Below are 20,586 nucleotides of genomic sequence, written 5' to 3'. Positions count from 1 at the left end.
GGTGGGGAATGGGTTGGCTTTGGGGTATAAACTTTCTATCTAAAGAGTGAAGTCTCTTTCCGCTTCCTGGTGATGCAAGCTACATCCCTCTGCCACCCTTTTACACCATGATGTCCTGCCTCACCTTGAGCCCTGAGGAATGGAGCCATCCTTCTGTGGACTAAGACCTCTGAAACCATGAGCCCTCAAATAAACTCTTCCTCCTCTACAATTGTGCTGGTTGGGTCCTTTTAGTCATAGCAGCAAAAAGCTGACTAAAACACCACTCAAGGTAGCAAACACATTCATTATCTCAAAGCATCCTTGTATCTCCTCTTGAGTCTTCTTATTGTTAGACTTGTTCTAAGAACATGTAATTTGAGACCCTCCCTCCTAACAAATTTTTTAAATGTATAACACAATATTATTGTACAGCAGCTCTGCAGAACTTGTTCACTTTTCATAACTGAAACCTCTGACCGTTGAATAAGACCTCCCGATTGCCTCCTCCCCATTGCCTGACACCCACCCTTATATCCTCTCCTTCCATGACTTGGACTGTTGGGACACTGCAAACACAGGAAGTAGAGCGTCTGTCCCTCTCTGACCAGCTTCTTTCACTTAACAGTACCTTTTGGGTTCGTCCCTGTTGTCATAAATGACAGATTTCCTTTCTAAGCCCAGGTGGTGGTTTTAGTGGTGGTTTTGTATTGGTGTGGCTGGTTCCCCAGTTTTGGGCAGACATACAGCACATTGTGTTGAAATGTCATGATGATTTGTCTTTTTACCTTTCAATCAAATTAGTGCAGGAGCTGATTCTATTCAGAAGACTGAGCCTTCAGTCTTCATTTTCCTTTACAGTATCATTTTCCTTTACAGACTGAAATGCCTCCTTTTCTAGGGAAATGAGTGAAAATTAAAACATCACCTTTGTTTATTCAGTAAGATTACTTCTTGTAGAGAAAATAATCATAGATAACATTTACTGAATGATCGTGACATTTAACTCCATTTTTACTGGTGAGGAAACTGATACATAGAGAAGTTAACTAATTTTCCAATACCATACTGCTTATAAATGTCGGGACTGGGATCTAAATTCAGGGACTCAGGTTCCAGCTAGTATCTTAAATTTCCAGGGAACACTGGCTGTCCATTCTGACTGAGAAGGCAGAGCACCCTGAGGGTAAGATCCTTTGAAACTTAGACAAAGCAATCAGCTTTTCATAGTTCCCAAGTTTCTCCTTAGATAAATGAAGGCAGACTAGAATTCATCATTGGTAGTTGTTTGTTAGCTTTCCATTGCTATGACAAAATGTCAGAGAAAAATAACTTAAAGGAATAAAATTTTATTTTGGCTTATATTTCAGAGGTTTTGGTCCATGGTCACTTGGCTCTGTTTTTTCTGTGCCCATGGTGAGACAGAAAATCATGGCAGGGTCTATATGATGGAGCAAAGATCTCACCTCAAGGCAACTAGGAAGTAGAGAGAGAAGAAATGAAGGGGCCAGCAACAAGGCACACTCCAAAGTCATGGCTCCAATGATCCACTCCCTTGAACTAGGTTCCACTTCCTACAGTTTTCACCACCTCCCAGTAGTTGATTCAGCTATGAATCCTTGAATGGATTGATTCATTAATGAGGTTAGAACCCTTATGATCCAGTCACTTCCCAAAAACTTCACCTGTGAACAGTACTGTGCTGGGAACCAAGCCTTCGACACATGAGCCTCGGTGGGACATTCTAGATTGACACTGTGATAGTGCTATGGGGGGGGGGGGGGCGACATGACCCTTTAGAAAGCTGTGATCCCTGGCTATGGACTAGAACGGATGCACTTACGCAATCTGCATATCCATAGACACCCTGAGCTGTTTTCTCTCAGCTGTGGGTTAAATTTTCCTGGTCAAAGGATATTTAAATTTCTCATAAATCTAATATTCTGCTACCTTAGGATGAGTTAACCTCTAGTAGTTTGTTAGCAACTTTTCAAAGGGCACAAGATTACCACCACAGAGATCCATTAATTGATTTTTCAGCATGTGCCTTAAGATGGATCGATTTGGGTGGCATTGTGTTTCTTCTGACCTTGCATTTTTGAAGTACTGCTGAAGTCTTTCATTTAAAGACATTTTGTATAAAAAATGAAATTCAAATGCATCTGGATTGAACAATTCTGAAGAACTTGCAGTGTTTACCTGAGTCTAATAAAATAATTTATGTTTTCCCAGTAAATGAGATCTAAAAGAACAACCATTGCATCAGTATCAAAATCAATTTGAAAAAGATCTATTACGAAATGAGTTTTCTCAAATAAAATGTAGTTTAACAAGAGGGCCATCACTTTGTCTTCTTTTTATGAGGATACTTTCCATCAGAATGTAAAACTGATGCCATATTTTGAAGCCATACTTAATATGTATCAAACCTGATGACTTTCAAGAGCAAAGGATTGAGTTTCAATTTAAATGTATGGATTTTTACACTAAAACAAAGTATCTGGCTGAAAAATAGATCAAGAGACATTTTCTTGTATTCTTTCCATGTCAGGTAAGGAAATTGTGAAAGTATACATTCAAAATTGTGTAAGATTTAGTATATACTGGCAAAAAAAAATGACTCTGTATAGATTTTTCTAAAACGCACTCATTCTGCTCTGCCCTTGAGCCAAAATGAATTAATATTTTGGTTCTTCTCTCTGTAAATGTGGTTGAAAGATTGTTCATTATTGTTGAATTTCAATATGATTGCAAATTAAATGATGCAAAACTCAATAAAGTAAAATACACAAAAGACCAATTAACATGTTTTCTCAGTAAGTATATAGAAGAATGAGAGAACATACTGTTCTACACTGTAGCATATAATTAAGATGTAGTCATAAATCAGGGAGACATTATAACTTGTTTAGGTGCACAGGTGGCTTTTAGAAAGATTGATTAGTTTCTCTTGCCCCTGTGAGATGAGAGTTCATAGTTATTCCTACAAATTTAAACAGAATAATTTCTCAGACTTCCCACAGTACGTATGCTTCAGTGCAAACAGCATGCGGGAGATAAATGTTTGCAGGGCCTTCATCTCCTTGTCTGTTCCCGTTCCAGATGCTGTCTACGATGTCATCACGGTGGGAGCCCCAGCTGCCCATTTTCAGGGATTTAAGAATGGTGGTCTTCGGAAACTACTCCATAGATTTGAAACAGAAAGGAGAAAGTAAGTAGAGACAACATCCTCATCTTCCCTTTGAGCAAATCTATAGACAAGTTTCAGAAAGATGCCTGGACCATCGTAACCAATAGTCCTTGACATTTCCAACCCACTGGGTAACTTCAAGTTTTCAAATTTCTCCAAAATACTTGAGAAGAAATTAGAGCAAACAGAATGTCTGAATGAGCTGCTTATTGGACACAGTGCTGTGCTAGCAGACAAATATCCTAGAAGCCAGGCTGCTCAGAGGTGATATTCTAGGACTTACCATGGCTCACTCAAGAAATGACATTCAGAGATTTAGCTGGATAGGTCCTGTGTTATGATTCTGTCAGTGACTTCTGCTGTGGCCTGAGTCAGGACACATAACCGTTCCGTCATGTAACTTTGCCATTTGAAAAGGAGACATCAGAACAAAACTATTAGATAAGTGTGAGATTAACTGAGAAAACTTCCTGTTCCTCCGGGAAAAGGCATGGCACAAAAACTGAAGGATCACCACAGTTTATAATTTTATCGTGCCTGTGCTAGTCAACTGCTTTTCATCATTACGACCAAAACATCTGACAAGAACAACATAGAGGAGGAAAAGTTTATTTGGGGCTCACAGTTGTAGAGGGTCAGTCTGTGGTTGACTGACTCCATTGCTCTGGGCCTGAGGTAAGGCAGAACATCATGGTAGAAGGGCATGGTGGAGGAGAGTAACTTAGCTAATGGCACACAGGAAGGAAAGAGAGAGAGAGAGAGGGAGAGAGAGAGAGAGAGAGAATATGAGAGAATGAACGAATGAATAAATGAAATGAATACAGGTAAAAGATAACCCTTCCAAGGCAGACTTCAGTGACCTACATCTTCCACTTACATCCATCTCCCAGTAGTCCTGTCAGCTGATAAGGTCAGAGCCCTTATGGTCCTATCATTGCCTGAAAGCCCCAACTCTTAACCTTGCATTGGGTACCATGATTTCAACACCTGGGCTTTTAGACAGCATTCCAAATCCAAATCATAACAACACCTTTCTCTATTTTTGTTTTTTAGCAATTTTTCTTTATAAAGCTTTTGCTTGAGTAGTTTATTGCCCTCCCTCAAGGACCCCTCTTCTTGAGTTTACTCAGTAATATTCTCCAGTTATGACTACACTTAGGCAAACCATAAAAAGCATCATGCAGGTGTGAAGAACAACTTCCTTTTTAAAATAGTTACTCTCCTGGGATTAAGAACCTAAATTTAAAAACAGTAGGGAGAAAGAGTCATTCATTAGTCACACTTGATTCAGTAATAGTATTAGAAGATCTATTTGAGTGGCAAAGCGAGCTGTTTTGAAAGTTTGATCACATTTGTCACATATAACAGTTGTTTTTTTTTGATGCCCAGATGTTCAGGAAGAAAGCATTTAAAGTCAGTTTGAATTGGCTACCTGACTTCCTATTACATAAATATATAAACTAGCAATACATATGTATTTTTTTTTCTTTCTACATTTTAGAAACTGACTTTGGTACAGTGCTGTTAACTCACCTACAACCTTTATTGTATTTCTCCAATTTCTTTGGTTTTCTGTTTTTCATTGAGAAAGGTCTATCTTGCTGTGAAATTGTATCATGTGTAGATTGAAGTAACCATTATCATAATTTTACAGAACTATTTCATCAGCATAAAGAAACTCCCCCTCCCTCAGGTCTCTCCTCAGTATTCATTCCCTTGCCCCAAACCTTTCTGCTATAGAAAGTGGTCTTATCACACTCCTGAAGTGGGGAGGGGAAGGGAGGGTTCCAGCAAGAGACTCTGCAGATGAGGGGCATCTCTTAATAACTTCATGGGTGATGGAAGTCAGTCCAAAACTCAGACTCCATGAGGAAGGGAAACTGTCTAAGTGGAAATGTGAGAGTGGAAGATAGATTCTATCTGTGGGCTTTATTGAGGGGGTATGTTTCTAAACTTGGCTTTTTGTGGGTTACTCACCCCCAAAATTGACAGGGTGGTTAAAAGATGCATGATCCATTGGGTCACCCTTTTCCTAGTTATTTGACTTTTAGGTGATGATTTTGTTCATGGTGGTAGTGGTGGTGACATTTGACTTCACTGAGAGCTTCTCTGAAATCCAAATTGAGACATTTAGGAGGGAAAAATCATGGAGTTTTCACTGTCATGTCATTTCTGAAGTCCTGAGGACATAGCCAATACGTTTCCTCTCTCCCTCTTAGAGTTTTTTGATGTGACTTATGTCTTTTGTCCAGAGGGTTTTATTGTGAATATCAGGAAAAATGAAATAGATTGTGTTTACTCCATCTTGTCTAAGACTGGAAGTCTCTAACGTGAGAATTGACAATAATTTTGTTTTGTTTTTCAATCAAATTTTAAAGTGTATAACATAATTAGAAGACTCAAAACTATCCACAGGGTATCCAGAATCAATTTTAATGTGAGACATGGAACATAACCCTATAATTTTATAAAATATTACTCTACACTGTTAGCAAATACAAATACTGGGTTATGTGATTGGACCCTGAATAATATTTCTTAAGTTTGAAATACATACATTAATACCTGAATTATTCACTATTTTTATGTTCTTAATGGGTGTCTGATCTAAACACACAACACATAGAGCTGTAGGGTAAATTTAAAATAAAAGTAAGAGAAAAGTGTGCTTGATGTTTGTAAACATTGATCGATGTCTTATGTGTGTTATATATCCCACTGCTTTATTAATTATTTATAAAATTAATCAAATTGTTTGAAAACTAGCAGTGTGAATCTTAAAACGCCTCTTCATAGGGTAGTATATGGGTCAGATATGACATGCTGAGGCAATTCAGAGGTGACCATGGTATTGACCTGTCCTTTAAGTTGAAAGCTAACTCCAGCAAAGACATAATACCTAAAAAGGGTGCGCCCTTCCAGTACTTTTTATGGAACCCTTTCTAGCAGCAAATACTGCATTTGGCATTCAAAGACAATGTGGCAAAGTAAACCTGTGTATATAAAATTAGTATCTTGCACTTAATAAACTACATATTGAAGGGCAAAGAATCACATTAAGTGAAGGAAAGTTTCTTTGCCTCTTCTTTCCTGTGGTGACTGCCCCAAAAGACTCAGGCCTTTTAGGCCTTGTTTTTGCAGAACTCACCACCACCCTTGTGCTATTTCACCTTCATTTATTTTCTTCTCAGTTAAGCCAAAGAAATATTGTCATCTGAGAACAGATGTAATTTACGTTTCTATTCCTTAGTGATCTATTTTTTGATGAATATATTGACCACATAATGGAACAGGTTCAGCATAAGAAAATCCTTCCTCATGGTATTCATGTAGTACAAAGTCCGATCACGTACAAAAGTATTTTTAAAAGCTACAAGATAATTAGGAAGACTGATCTTTCTAAAGCACAAATACCTGAGTGCATTACTCCAGTGCTCCAAATCCTTGAAGGAGTCCATGCTCATCCATCCATCAGGCATTCTGAGCCTCCATGATTTCACCCCACGACTTTCCACCTTCATCACTTCCTTCTCCTGTGTTTGCGTCTTAAATGTTATGCAAATTATTTCCCAGTGGGCTTTGCACATTCCCACCTCTTCTCCTTTCCTTGTTCTGAATGTTTCTTTACACACACACACACATACACAAAATCTGTACTTCTTATCTCCCTATTATTTTCTTTTCATTCTGTCAAAACCATCTAAGTAACCCTATTCAAAATTATACCCATGATGTAGCCTAATATTCTACCTTCATCACTAGACCTTCCTGATTCTTTAAGTTGATTTGATTCTCTCTTATATTTTATTTTTACTTCCTTGCAGCTTTAATTTACAAGGGCACAGGAATGGTGTATTAATATTTTTCTTGCCTGATATTTTCGTAATAGGTTTTCTTTTCTCCTTGAATAATAATAGATAGTGGTCTTGAATTTTGGATCTTCCTGAGTGCCCTAAAAAGCGCTTTGTTTATAACTTTTATATAGATCAAGGTCAACGGGCATTGGAATTCACATATGAATCAGATATAGCCTCAGACTTAAAAGTGCAGAAAACTCCAGGAGTAGGAAAAATTTCACAAATATTATAATGCAGTAAGATCAATAACACACAGACAATGGGTTCTCAACCCTGCTGGCATATCAGAATCAACTTTGCAGCTTTGAAAGATTTTATCTGTGACACACTATCACCCCAGATAAATTAAATCAGAATCTACAGGAAGGGGCCCAGGCATTGGTATGCTTTAGAAGCTTCCTAGGTGAGTAATTTGAAGCAAGGGTGCAAACCACTGATATAACTATGAATGAACAGTGCTGCGGGAAGACAGATGAAGGGTGTGGAGAAAGGAAATGGGACTAGCTACACAGGTGAGTTGAACTGGAGAGCTACACAGACCCCTCCTGAAACAAAAGCCGTAAGAAGGAATATTTATTAAACCAAAGAAGAAAAGTACTGTAACTCACTTATTGGAAATCTTCATTTAGAGAATCCCAGGCAGTTGCAAAATGGAACTATATTGAGAATAAAGGTATAAGAATGTTAATGTGGGAAAATTTGGCCCTGAATAACACACAAATAAAATCATTCTTATTATAGAGGTTTTCATGTTGCAAACTTGAGACTTTTATAGAACCAAAACCTTAATTACACATGCATTTGTTGAAAAAGACCTATCAGTGTATTTGTGACCTATGTATTGTAATATCAAACATCTAGGGCTGGGGACATAACTCAGTTGGTAGCGTGCTTGCCTCACAAGCATAAATCCCTGGGTTCAATCCCCAGCACCACACACACACACACACACACACACACACACATACACACACAAATCTACCATTTTGAATGTTTTAGTCAGTTTTGCATCATGTGACCAAAAGACCTGACAAGAGCAGCAGAGAGGAGGAAAAGTTTATTTTGGCTGTTAGTTTCAGAGGTTGAATCAAGGGTCAGCAGACTTCATATCTTTGAGCCCAAGGTGAGGGGGAACACCATGGCAAAAGGGCCTGGTGGAGGGAAGCAACTCAGGACCTGGTGACCAGGAAACAAAGAGAGCTCTACTCATCAAGGACAAAATATAAACCCCAAAGGCACAACCACCCCTTACCTGCCTACAGTTGCTTCACAGTTAATCCATATTAATGGATTAATCCACTGATTAGGTTATACCTCTCCCCATTTAATCATTTAAACTCAGAAAATTCTTGCATTGTCTCACACTTGATCTTTTAAGGAACACCTCATATCTAATCCATAACACCAAGCATTGATGATTTACCTAGATACTATGTGAAACTAATAGGTTTATCACCTACAACATGAATAAATTCTTTCTGCCTTGTTTAAATGAAAGGGAAATGTCCTTTACAACAGATATTTTTTCTCTCTTTGAACATTTATAATTTCAGCAAGATTAGATTCAGCCAGAACTATAACTAAGTAGGTTCATCACCTGAAAGTATAACCCTCCCAATAAGATAAAAAGGTACCTCATAAAAACAAGAACCTTTGTAAAGAAGAAGAAAACCCAATGAGGGACTCATAACTCCTTATGAGTGTTTTAATTCTTTATGATCTGTTAATTTTGACTACACTCAGATCTGGGACCTTTCAAGTGATCTTTTTTTTTTTTCGAGGGGATAGGGGTGGTTACTGGGGATTGAACTCAGGCACATTCAACCACTGAGCCACATCTCCAGCCCTATTTTGTATCGTGTTTAGAGACACAATATCACTGAGTTGCTTAGCCCCTCACTTTTGCTGAGGCTAGCTTTAAACTCAGGATCCTCCTGCCTCTGGAGCTGCTGGATTTACAGGCGACGCCCTTGCAGGTGATCTTAATGTCAAATGCCTGCCTGACTTCTACCCTAGCTACCACTGACTCTCCCTCAACTTGCTCCAGATGCCCATAATCAACATTAATAAGCCAAAATTTGAAAACGAAGAGGGAAAATCAAAGGTCTTAAGAAGCATGAACTAAATTTCTGCTGTTAGGAATATTGTAGGTTATACTTGAGCCTATAAACATGCAGTTTGTACTAAAGTTTGAGGGAATTTTCTGAAATAAATAAAACAGTAACTTAGTCTGTTCCTGCTGCTGCAACAGAACAACTTAGGCTGGGTAATCTATAAAGAATAGAAATGTATTGCTCACATTTCTAGAAGCTAAAAACCCAAGATCAAGGCACCAGCAGATTCAGTGTCTGGTGAAGTCTGTTCTCTGCTTCTCAGACACTATCTTCTAGCTGTGACCTTACATGGTGGAAGGGCAGGGCAGCTCTGTGGTTCTTCTTATAAGGGCACTAACCCCATTCAGGAAGTAGAACTCTCGTGGTCTAATCACCTCCTAAAGGTTCCACCTGAATTCTGGAGGCACACAAACATTCTGAAAACAGTGAGCAACACCACAGAGGGTTAAACCAGTCTTGCCTTCTTTGAGGTCAGTGATCAGCCACTCACCAGGACAAAAGTTCTGGGGCTGAGAATTTATTAGTACAATAGTAAGGAAAAATGCCAATAAAAATGTCCTCATTCCCTATTATAAATAGGAGACTTCTTGTATAAATGGGGGAAAAAGACATCAGAGAAAGAAGTCGTCTCCAACCAATAATATAGCAGGTATTGGATAAACCAGAAATAAGAGAACTGGATGCATAACTTCATACCACCACCTTTCACATACATTTTTCTGACGCAATCAGTAGCCACTACGTAATTTGGGAGAGACAAAAACATAAATTAACATTTTCAGTTAGCATTTTCATGCTTGAAGGTCTAAGCAAAACCTTCAGAAACTTTTCTGCCTTTTCCATTTCTCTATTTTCTGTAGTGACAGATGAGCAGACTAGGCATAGTTATAAAACTGTTTTAAAACTGTTCACTTCCATGCTTAAGATTAAAATTCTTATTCATTTGTATAAAAAGAGAATGCATGATTAAAATGCATTTGGGAAAGCTATAAGATCCCATCTGTGATTTGATGGGAGGGCAAATTATTTTGTGCTAGTCGAAGCTCTTTTCTGTCTCTTGCTTGATCTCTGGATTTCTTGCACACATTTGTGTTGTGACTCATTAACAAGCCATTTGGAGTCTGAACTCCTAATTCCACTTGGTATTTTATGTGAATCAATAGGGTGTGTCATATATTTTAAGTAGAAATAGTTTGATATTTCAATGATATATATTCTTAATAAATAATTTTATTGGTTCTTTTCCAATTTTGGAAACAAATGTGTTTATCAGAAAATACAGAAAAGTCCAAAGAGACCAGAAATATCCCTGTTCTCCTTCACTAAGACAGTTACTGGAAGCATATTTTATAGTCTCTTCCAGTTATTTGTCCCACATAAAATCAACATATTTATATTTTTTCTATTATAGATTCAAAATTGCAAAACCACCTACACTAATTCTTCATATTTTTCACATACACATGTATATATAAATATAATGCTCTTCATTTTGTAAATAATTTATGTTTTTGTGTTTCTTTAGTAGTCATGTCCAAAACACCAAAAAGCTGATCTATTTAAACATTTCCATTTTGAAGCAATTAAAAAATTCATCCCTCACTCACTTTCAAATGCTTGTTTTGTTTTTCCTTTCAGAAAGAACACTCTATATCACAAATTTTCTTTTAAGTTGTATAAAGATATGTCAGTTCCTCTTTGTTTTTTCTTTTATTTTGTGTCTAGTTGCTAACAGTGTGTCATTTTGGAGGAGATGGTGATTTAATATATGGTGTTGATTATAATTTGACTCTTTGCAGGTATATTCTTTTTCCTCTCATGAGTTGATTTTTCTTTGGCCACTGACAGCTCCCAGTTCAGTCCATATTTCAGCAAATAATAATTGGTTCTGCCAAATCTGTACTCCAGACTTTTCTTCTCCAAAGGGACTTCCCTACACACACAGCTTCTTGTACCCAACTCCAGATCTTCAAGAAGAAATGAGCTTTGTCTCTTATCTACAACTTGGAACAGGGAGAGAATAAAACTTCTGTTAATTAGTCTAACAGTCTAGACTAATTTGTGAAGGGTTGGACATCCGGCACAAAGTGATGGTGAGACTTGCAAAGCATTGAACTAGAAGGAACAAATCAAGGGAAGGATTTTTGCTCCATTGCATATGATCCTAAGTGAATCTGTACTGTAGATCTTCTTCTCATTTTTAGTTGTATACAGAGATAAGACTGGCTTGTATCACACAAATTCAAACAATCAAGGAGCAAGAATAATTGAAAGACTGCCTTTGTCAATCCTTTCTCCAGAATATAACAATCAGAGTAGTTTAATGCTGAAAGATTTATTTTAGGCATGTCAGATCATGAAGATTTTAGCAGTTATTATTCCTCATTCACAAATTCTCATCATGACAGTATAACATTCTTGAATTTTCTATGACTCTATTTAACTTTTATTGTCTCTATACTGGGGCAAGTAGGAACTTCCATCTCAGACAATTCATAAGCTCTCATTCCCTGCATGCATTTCAATCTTGACTTCCACATTTTCTGGCTTCATGACATTAATCATGTTACCTCACCTTTCTACACCTTAGTTTCCTCAACTGTGAAGGGAAAACAATACAATTCACTCCATAGGTATTCTGAAAATCTGATGAGTTAATATATGTCAAGTATTTATAAATATACCTGGCATATGGTGAGGACTTAATCAATAGTGTCTATTATTTATGTAAAATGTATCAATAAGTATGCTTTCACTCAAAAATGTTTTGGAAATCTCAGTGTGTAGATCTTATTCTTTCTAAAAGCTGAGGAGGATTTTGCAGATTGCATGTAGCATAACTGAACAATATACTACTGAGAGTTGATCAGATGGTTTCCAACTTTCATAACCTCTTGTACTTGAAAATTCATCCTTATTTATAAATTTCTGAAAATACGTTTGTTCTTGATAAATTCCTGACAGTGGAATTTCTTAGTTAAGAAGTGGTTAATTTTAGAGATATTTTCATATCACACTCCAAAATATGCATCTGATGTCTAATTTCCCAACTTTGAGTGCTGAACTTCAGACATCAGCCTGCATTGAGTCCAGATGTGGATGGAAGGACCCATGAGGTCCAGACATGTATTTACTCCCATCTTCCAGATACCTTCACTTTACCATTATCTCCCACACACCTGGAGGTGAACATGTTCAGTAAGTTCTCACCCTTGTGACCTTCAAACTTGGTTCTTTTGGATGTTCTTTTTCTAATAAAAGACACTGCCATCTGCTCAGCTCCACTTAGAAATCTGGGACTTCTTGACAACTTTATCTATTTTGCTTATACTTCAAAAAATAAAAATGATTGTCAGTTCAACATTAATTTCAGCAGTGAATTATGGGACATGATAAACCTAGCCCATAGAACAGTATCTCATAAGCATTCTGTTGCCAAATCATGTAATCACTCTCCTTCCATCCAGGCTGGCTCTCATCCAATCCATTTTCCTCCTTTTGTCTATAATAATATTTCTAAACAGCAGATATAATCTTGTGATTTCATAATTTTTAAAATTTTTAAACTAACTCTTGCCTGAAGGTAAAGTATAAGGTGCATAATATGCAGTAGTTACCCCTTATACTTGGGGGATCAATTCTAAGACCCAAGTGAATGCATAAAACCTGGTATAGTACCCAATCCTACAAATGCTCTGTTTTTTTTCTATACATATATATGTCTGATAAAATTCAATTTGTGAATTACTTATAATAAGAGATTAACAATAAAAACTAAGAGTAAAATAGACCATTTACAATAATATGCTGTAACAAAGTTGAGAACTTCAGTGTTTTTGCACTTTGGGGCCACTATTAAGTAAAATAAGGCTTACTTGAAAACAAGTACTGAGATATCCTGACAGTCAACAGATAACCAAGATTTTATCCCACCAAAGTGACCAACAGGTAGGCAGCATATACAGCAAGTATATGCTGCACAACGGGTGATTCATATCCCAGGCAAGGGGAGAGCAGGACAGCACAAGAGTTCATCACACTATTCAAAATGGCACAAAATTAAAAACATAAATTTTTCTGGAATTTTCCTTTTTATATTTTCAGACATGATTATCGACAGATAACTGAAACCATGAAAGCAACACTTGAGGTGGGGTACTGCATTCATTTATGGTCTGGCTCTGCTTGTCTTATTTAGTTTCATATCTCACCACTTGTATTTTTATCTCTCCCTCTTGTACTGCCCTCCATAGTGACCTAGCATGAGCTTCCTCACTTGCTACCACAGATCTTAGCTTAAAATTCTGTTCTGCCCAGAGGCCTTTCCTAACTACTTGGCTAGACTATGTCTGCGTTCAATGTATAAGCATCCCTCCAGGCTGCTGTTACTCTGAGGACTTTGACTATGTCTGTCTGGACCACCATAGTATCCCCAGGAACTCACTGGATAAGAGTGTTTTGCATAGATAAGTGTATTGAGCAAGTGAGTAAATGAAGTAAAAAGATTGCCTGCCATGGGATTGGAGGATAGAACAAATTCCTCTTCCTGAAGAGACTGATGGATCTGAATTAGGGAACAGACATAGGGATATTCTGAGGAATCTGGAATCAAAAACAGAAACAGAAGTATTTCTGAATAGTGTCATATAGGTTTAAAAAAAAAAACAGATATTTAGCAAGAATTAGAATGTCAGTGTTTGCTTACAATTTCCTAGGAAGGGAAGTATATTCTTTGCCACATTCTGCAAGAAGAAAAGTGGCCATATTTTGTAAAAAAATAGCCAACTTAATACCTGAAACAGTGTTAGTAATACCATGATGACTTTAACATGTGAAACTTGGTAGCATGCTTCCAGTACCTTCCATAGGAGCTTGTGAGGCAAAGCCTGATCTGAAGCTGAGACAGCACTGTGTGCCTTGGCAAAAAGCTGTATGGCTATTCAGGATTCTGAAAATCTAAATTACTGCTTCAAAGAAAAGGACTTATTTAATTGACAATGACAATATGTTTGCTAAATGATCCCAGAGTTTATAGTAATACTCAATTTGCCAAAAAGAACAATATCTGGAAATAATCAAAGACATGAGCCTTCTGAGTTGTAGGATTTCAGCCCCTGTGCTGCTCATGCCTGGTTTTTCTCATCTGCCAGAAAACCCAGATGTACCTGATATATCTTCATTTGCTTCATTGTTGCCACAGCCTCATTGTTGGAAAGAATGGTTAAAATCTGAGATTTTTCGAGGAAAAACTTAGTATCTAAATCATCACTATTTCTCTGGAAGGTAATTTGGATAATTTGACTTTACAATAAAATGTTTTCAATTTCACACTGCAATTAAGATGACTCAGTTTTGAATACGCATGCACACATATAGGAAAAGAGTGAGATCAAAAGAAAAAGCTAATCAGCAGGAAGATTTGAACTTAAAAGTCAAAATGTTAAAAGTCAATAAGCAAATTGCAGGGAAAACAACCTTTTCTTTTGCTGAAAAAGAACTGTCAAAAGACGATATTGTTGAAAAATGTATGTTCTGTACATCGGGAGTTACACATCTCCTCTCTAAACTGAGATGATATTGTAAACAGCACACACTGTCATCTCAACCAGTAAGTATCAACTCCCAGGAAGACCCTTTATACTCAAGTTAAACACCAAGTGATCTCCAGGATATTTTTTAAAGCTCTTTGTTAGTCTAGATATTTAATATCCATGGTCCCAAAGGCAGCAAGTGGTAGAAAAGAAAGTCATCTACAAATAAATTACCTGAAAACTAAAACCACTGTATTTTTCATAGCTACTCACTTTTTGTAAGATTATTGTTACTAATTATATTTATTCATTTATTTTTTTTTTTTTAGAAATGTACTATTGGGATTCATGTCATGGAACAAAAGTTACACAATTGGTTTATATAACATGAAATAAATTGTGTAATTGCAAAAATCCTCATTAGATGGGGCTTTGCCTGAAAAGTGCCAACATCCGGCCAGGAGGCTTGCACTTACAAGCTCGTATTGCAGTGACCTCATCAGGAGAGGAAGTCAGCCCCAGCATACGTGGAAGGGGATGGCTCTAGGAGGGCTTGGCCATTATTTGGAGCTGGTGTGTTTGTTAGGTTTGGGAGGTGAGAACCCAGGTAGCAGGGAAGTCTCCGAGCTTCTGTGCAGCACACCAGGGGATGGTGGGGCTGCTGACTGCACCTGGCTCACAGACTCCAGCCACTTGGAGCAGTTGGTGGAATATTGGTGAGTGTGAAGGGATGTGAGGCAGAGCAGCAGGCAGATGTCAATCCCTAAGGACATTGTTTTACCAGCTTGTCATGGTCATGGGGGCTCTCAGCAAGTTTAAAGATGAGCATTGACATGATCATATTTGCATTTTGAGTGACAGTGTGCAGAGAACTGATGGGCAAACAATTAGTTCTTATAGTGATAGTGAGAGGGAATGGGTTACCGTGAATGATTTAAAGAAACATTGAACAGAACTTAAATCCAACTGGATAAAGGTTTGAGGGAGACTGAGCAGGGCTGAAGGACCCTTAACTTCCTGGTTTACACTACTGGGTAAATGCGAAGGCAGCTGGGAAAAGGAATATGGAAAATAGATCATTTGTTTCAATTGCTTACTTAATATAAGGTCAGTTGTCTATATTTGATATGAAAGAGTTGGGAGGTAAAATCATTTTTTCAAGTCTGTTTTTCTTTTTTCGCTTTAAAAAATCTTTTAAATTTTAGAACTTACAGGGAGTCTCAAAAATTGTGAATTCCCCTATTAATTATTTTTAATTGTAAATGAATAGGGTACAACTTGTTTCTCTGGTTGTAAATGAAGTAGAGACGTACCATTTGTGTAATCATACATTTACATAGGGTAATGATGTTTGATTCATTCTGTTATTTTTCCTTCCCCCCCACCCCTCCCACTTCTCTTTTCCCTCTATAAAGTCCCTCCTTCTTCCATTCTTGCCTCCCTCCCACCCCCCATTATGTATCTTCATCCACTTATCAGCAAGATCATTCGTCCTTTGGTTTTTTGGGATTGGCTTGTCTCACTTAGCATGATATTCTCCAACTTCATCCATTTGCCCACAAATGCCATAATTTTATTCTTCTTTATGACTGAGTAATATTATATTGTATATATGTACACTACAGTTTCTTTATCCATTCATCCATTGAAGGGCATCTAGGTTGGTTTCACAATCTGGCTATTGTGAATTGAGCAGCTATGAACATTGATGTGGCTGTATCTCTGTTGTATGCTGATTTTAAGTCCTTTGGGTATAGGCCGAGCAGTGGGATAGCTGGGTCAAATGGTGGTTCCATTCCAAGCTTTCTAAGGAATCTCCATACTGCTTTCCAGAGTGGCTGCACTAATTTTCAGCCCCACCAGCAATGTATGAGTGTACCTTTTTCCCCACATCCTCTCCAACACCTATTGTTGCTTGTATTCTTGATAATTGCCATTCTAATTGGGGTGAGATGGAATCTTAGGGTAGTTTTGATTTGCATTTCTCTTGTTACTAGAGATGTTGAACAGTTTTTCTTCTTCTGTGAAGTGTCTGTTCATTTCCTTAGCCTGTTTGTTGATTGGGTTATTTGTATTCTTGGTGTAAAGTTTTTTGAGTTCTTTATAGATTCTGGAGATTAGTGCTGTATCTGAAGTATGAGTGGCAAAGATTTTCTCCCACTCTGTAGGCTCTCTCTTTACATTACTGATAGTTTCCTTTGCTGAGAGAAAACTTTTTAGTTTGAATCTATCCCAGTTATTGATTCTTGCTTTTATTTCTTGTGCTTTGGGAATCATGTTAAGGAAGTCTGATCCTAAGCCAACATGATGAATTTTGGACCTACTTTCTCTTCTATAAGGTGCAGGGTCTCTGGTCTGATTCCAAGGTCCTTGATCCATTTTGAGTTGAGTTTTGTGCAGGGTGAGAGATAGGGGTTTAGTTTCATTCTGCTGCATGTGGATTTCCAGTTTTCCCAGCACCATTTGTTGAACAGGCTATCTTTTCTCCATTGCATGTTTTTGGTACCTTTGTCTAGTATGAGAAAACTGTATTTATTTGGGTTTATGTCTGTGTCCTCTGTTCTGTACCATTGATCTACCTGTCTATTTTGGTGCTAATACCATGCTGTTTTTGTTACTATGGCTTTGTATTATAGTTGAAGTTCTGGTATTGCGATACCCACTGCTTCACTCTTCCTGCTAAGAATTGCTTTAGCTATTCCAGGTCTCTTATTCTCCAGATGAATTTCATGATTGCTTGCTCTATTTCTGTGAGGTACATCGTTAGGATTTTAATTAGAATTGCATTGAATCTGTATAGCACTTTTCGTAGAATGTCCATTTTGACAATATTAATTCTGCCTATCCAGGAACATGGGAGATCTTTCCATCTTCTAAGGTTTTCTTTAATTTCTTTCTTAGTGCCCTATTAATGTTATTGATAAAAATAATGAGGATTAAAGATAAATCAACCTTAAAGGGAATAACAGTGGCTAAGCTAGAAAATAGACTTCTGTCCTTAGTTCCAAGTTCTTCCTCAATTCTTATCCACCCTTATGCAGTCAGTAGATGTTCAACATACAATATATCTTTAATAAATGAATAATGTTAGCTACTAATGTTCCTTCCAGGTATTGATTTTGCTACCCTCAAGATAGAAATAAAATATCATTGTACTGTTTAACTCCTCCCAGGCTTTTGTAAGAATATAATTTTAAAAGTAAATTATCTTTGCTATTAAAAACTTATAAATTCATATGGTAATTTATACTCAGACTTCGTTACTGTTTCAGTCCACCAAACATAGTCTGAATAATAGTGAAAATATTTCTAAACTTTAGCCTTATGAGATTTCTATTTATATCCTTTGAAAATACACCTCATACTACAAAATAAAAAATAAAAGGCTGGAGTAGAACACAGTGGTAGAGCTCTCCCTCTGAGTTAATGCCCAATATCACTAGAAAAAAAAAAGTAAAAGATGTCAAATTATTCATAGTAGTAAAATGTCAGAAACAAAACTTGAAATTATATATATCCTGAAATCATAAATCTAAACATGTTGATGAATGCATTGGAAAAATTAATAGGTTTACTGAGAATGCTATAGATAAATACAGAAGTATATTTGTTTTAGAAAAGTTTTGTTCTCTCTCTCTCTCTCTCTCTCTCTCTTTCTCTCTCTCTGTCTGTCTGTCTTTGGTTGTACAATAAGAGAAATGTCATTGCAAAACCCTTTTGCAAGTTCTACTTTTGGCACATATGAAAACTAGGTATCAGGGAAAAAATTCTCCAACTACAAAGTACCTAGAAAATTTGGATGACACGTGACATTCTTTTTAATTCTTCAAAGGGTTGTAAGGAGCTGTGGAATCTAAGGGTCTTGCAGGTTTGCAAGGTCTGATGGAAGAAGAGTCAGGCATGCTACCTAGCCTTGATGTGGCATTTGTGGGCAAGCATGTATCAGTCAACTTCTCATTACTGTGACTAAAATTACTTACAAAGAACAACTTAGAAGAGGGAAAGTTTATTTTGGCTCAAGGTTTTAGTCCTTTGTCAGCCAACTCCATTGCTCTGGGCCTGAGGTGAAACAGGACATCAAGGTGGAAGGGCATGGTGGATGAAAGCTACTCATGTCATGGTAGCTGGAAGACAGACTGACCAAAGAGCTAGGGAAAAATATAGTTCCCCAGGGCATGCCCAGAATGAACTATTTCCTTCAGCCATACTTCATCTGCTTACAGTAGCCACTCAGCGATCCATTCAGATTATTAATCCACATTGCCACATGAACTTTTGGGGGTCATCTCACATCCAAACCATAACAAAGCAGCATTTTACGTGTCTACTGACTATTTTGCTGCTGACTCTGGCCTTTTGCTTTCCTTGATTAATTGACTGAAGAACAATCATTAAACATTTGTTGAAAGCAATTTTCTATGACATAATTCTGAAATTCTTTCTTTAACATATCCATGTTATAAAATAGAATCATATATCTTCTCTAATAAGTTTTGCTTTAGAGGGTAAGAACCTCGGTTATACTTTATTTTGATATTTATAAGTTAAACCTACCATGATGTTGTTAAAGTTGTTGCCCAATATTTGTTGCAGCTTTATAATTTTTTCAGAGTTAAAATGGGTCAATATTTTGTTCAAGACTTAGTAAAACATAATTAGGAGTTAAAACTGTATAATAATAAAATGTGAGTTTGAAGCCTGGTTCTACCATATATACTAGTTATGTGACCCAAGACAAATTGCTCAGCCCACCCAGGCTTCAATTTCTTATAATGGAATAATGTTTCTTCCTCATAGTAGTCAAGATTAAATAATATAATTCTTGGAAAGCATTTAACATAAAGTTAGATCCATAGTATAGATCCAATAATTATTAAACATTAAAATGATTGAGAAATAGGGAGATTTGGATTGTGAGTACAAATTATATAGAATAAATTATTGGCTTTATTAGTGACCCATTTAAAAATCCAATCAGATTTAACATGGAAAAAAATGAAATGGCTCGTAAATGCACCTTCTGTTTTCTTATATTTTTATTCCTGAATCATGATCATCAGTACTATGATATCATACACTAGAAACCTTTGCTTTTTTAAGAAGAAATTATAGTATAATTTGCATAAAATAAAAAGTGACCTATGGTAAGTATACAATTCAATGATTTTCAGTGAATTTTACACTTCAGTGAATTTTACACTGAAAATCATCACAACCCTATTTTAGTATATTTGGGATAATACTCATTATCCCAAAAAGGTCTCTGTTTCCTGCTTGCAGTCAAGGGGCCATGCACATATGTAGCATACTCGGGGATGGCTCCTGTTCTTGAACCTTGCTGTCTCCCTTGGTGAAATCTAAGAAGTTAAGAGCCAGGAGGGAGCAGAGAAGTTGTTGAGGTTAGTGGGAATCATGGGACCTGGTTTGGGTTATTACTCCATCAACCTTGGCAAAAAAAAAAAAAAAGAATGTGAAGATGGCAGAAACCAAACCACATGGAAATAGAACTGACCAGAACCTTGGAAGTTGGCAGAGGAAATTGGGGCAAATGAATTGAGAGACAAATGGAAGGAGGTAAAAACACATGTTAGAATTTGTATATTTAAAATTCATATGATAGTGCCTGGAAATTTTTGTTACAACAAGAATAAGGCTAAGGAAAGGACATAGATAGAAGAGACATCCCAAAGGTCAAGAAATTACAGATAGGAACTTAAACATTTAAAACGAGATAGTAGGAGCCACTGTGATCAGTCAACAAACAAATTTCCTTAGGAGGACAAGTTGAGCAGAAATGAATATTAGGAGTTTATTTTAATTAGCATCATTTGTCCCAAAACTAATAAATGGCATCAAACTTTGATCAAAATGTCCTCTGGTTTTAAAATTTCTATGAAACCAGGATCTTTTTTAAA

General features: G+C 36.9%; 1 protein-coding gene across 2 annotated transcripts in view; it reads left to right on the top strand.

The window, feature by feature from the left end:
* The window catches only part of Inpp4b (inositol polyphosphate-4-phosphatase type II B), a 784,856-nt gene that overhangs the window by 627,252 nt on the left and 137,018 nt on the right, over positions 1 to 20,586 (top strand). For both annotated transcript variants that reach the window (XM_047566293.1, XM_047566291.1), the window contains one exon: positions 3,082 to 3,190. In XM_047566293.1, the coding sequence (XP_047422249.1) occupies positions 3,082 to 3,190 (109 nt within the window). The remainder of the gene's footprint in view (positions 1 to 3,081; positions 3,191 to 20,586) is intronic.

This window comes from Sciurus carolinensis, chromosome 10 (genome assembly GCF_902686445.1).
Source record: "Sciurus carolinensis chromosome 10, mSciCar1.2, whole genome shotgun sequence".
Taxonomy (NCBI): Eukaryota; Metazoa; Chordata; class Mammalia; order Rodentia; family Sciuridae; genus Sciurus; species Sciurus carolinensis.
Note: the sequence above shows the minus strand (reverse complement) of the source record. Positions and strands in the feature narration are given on the sequence as shown.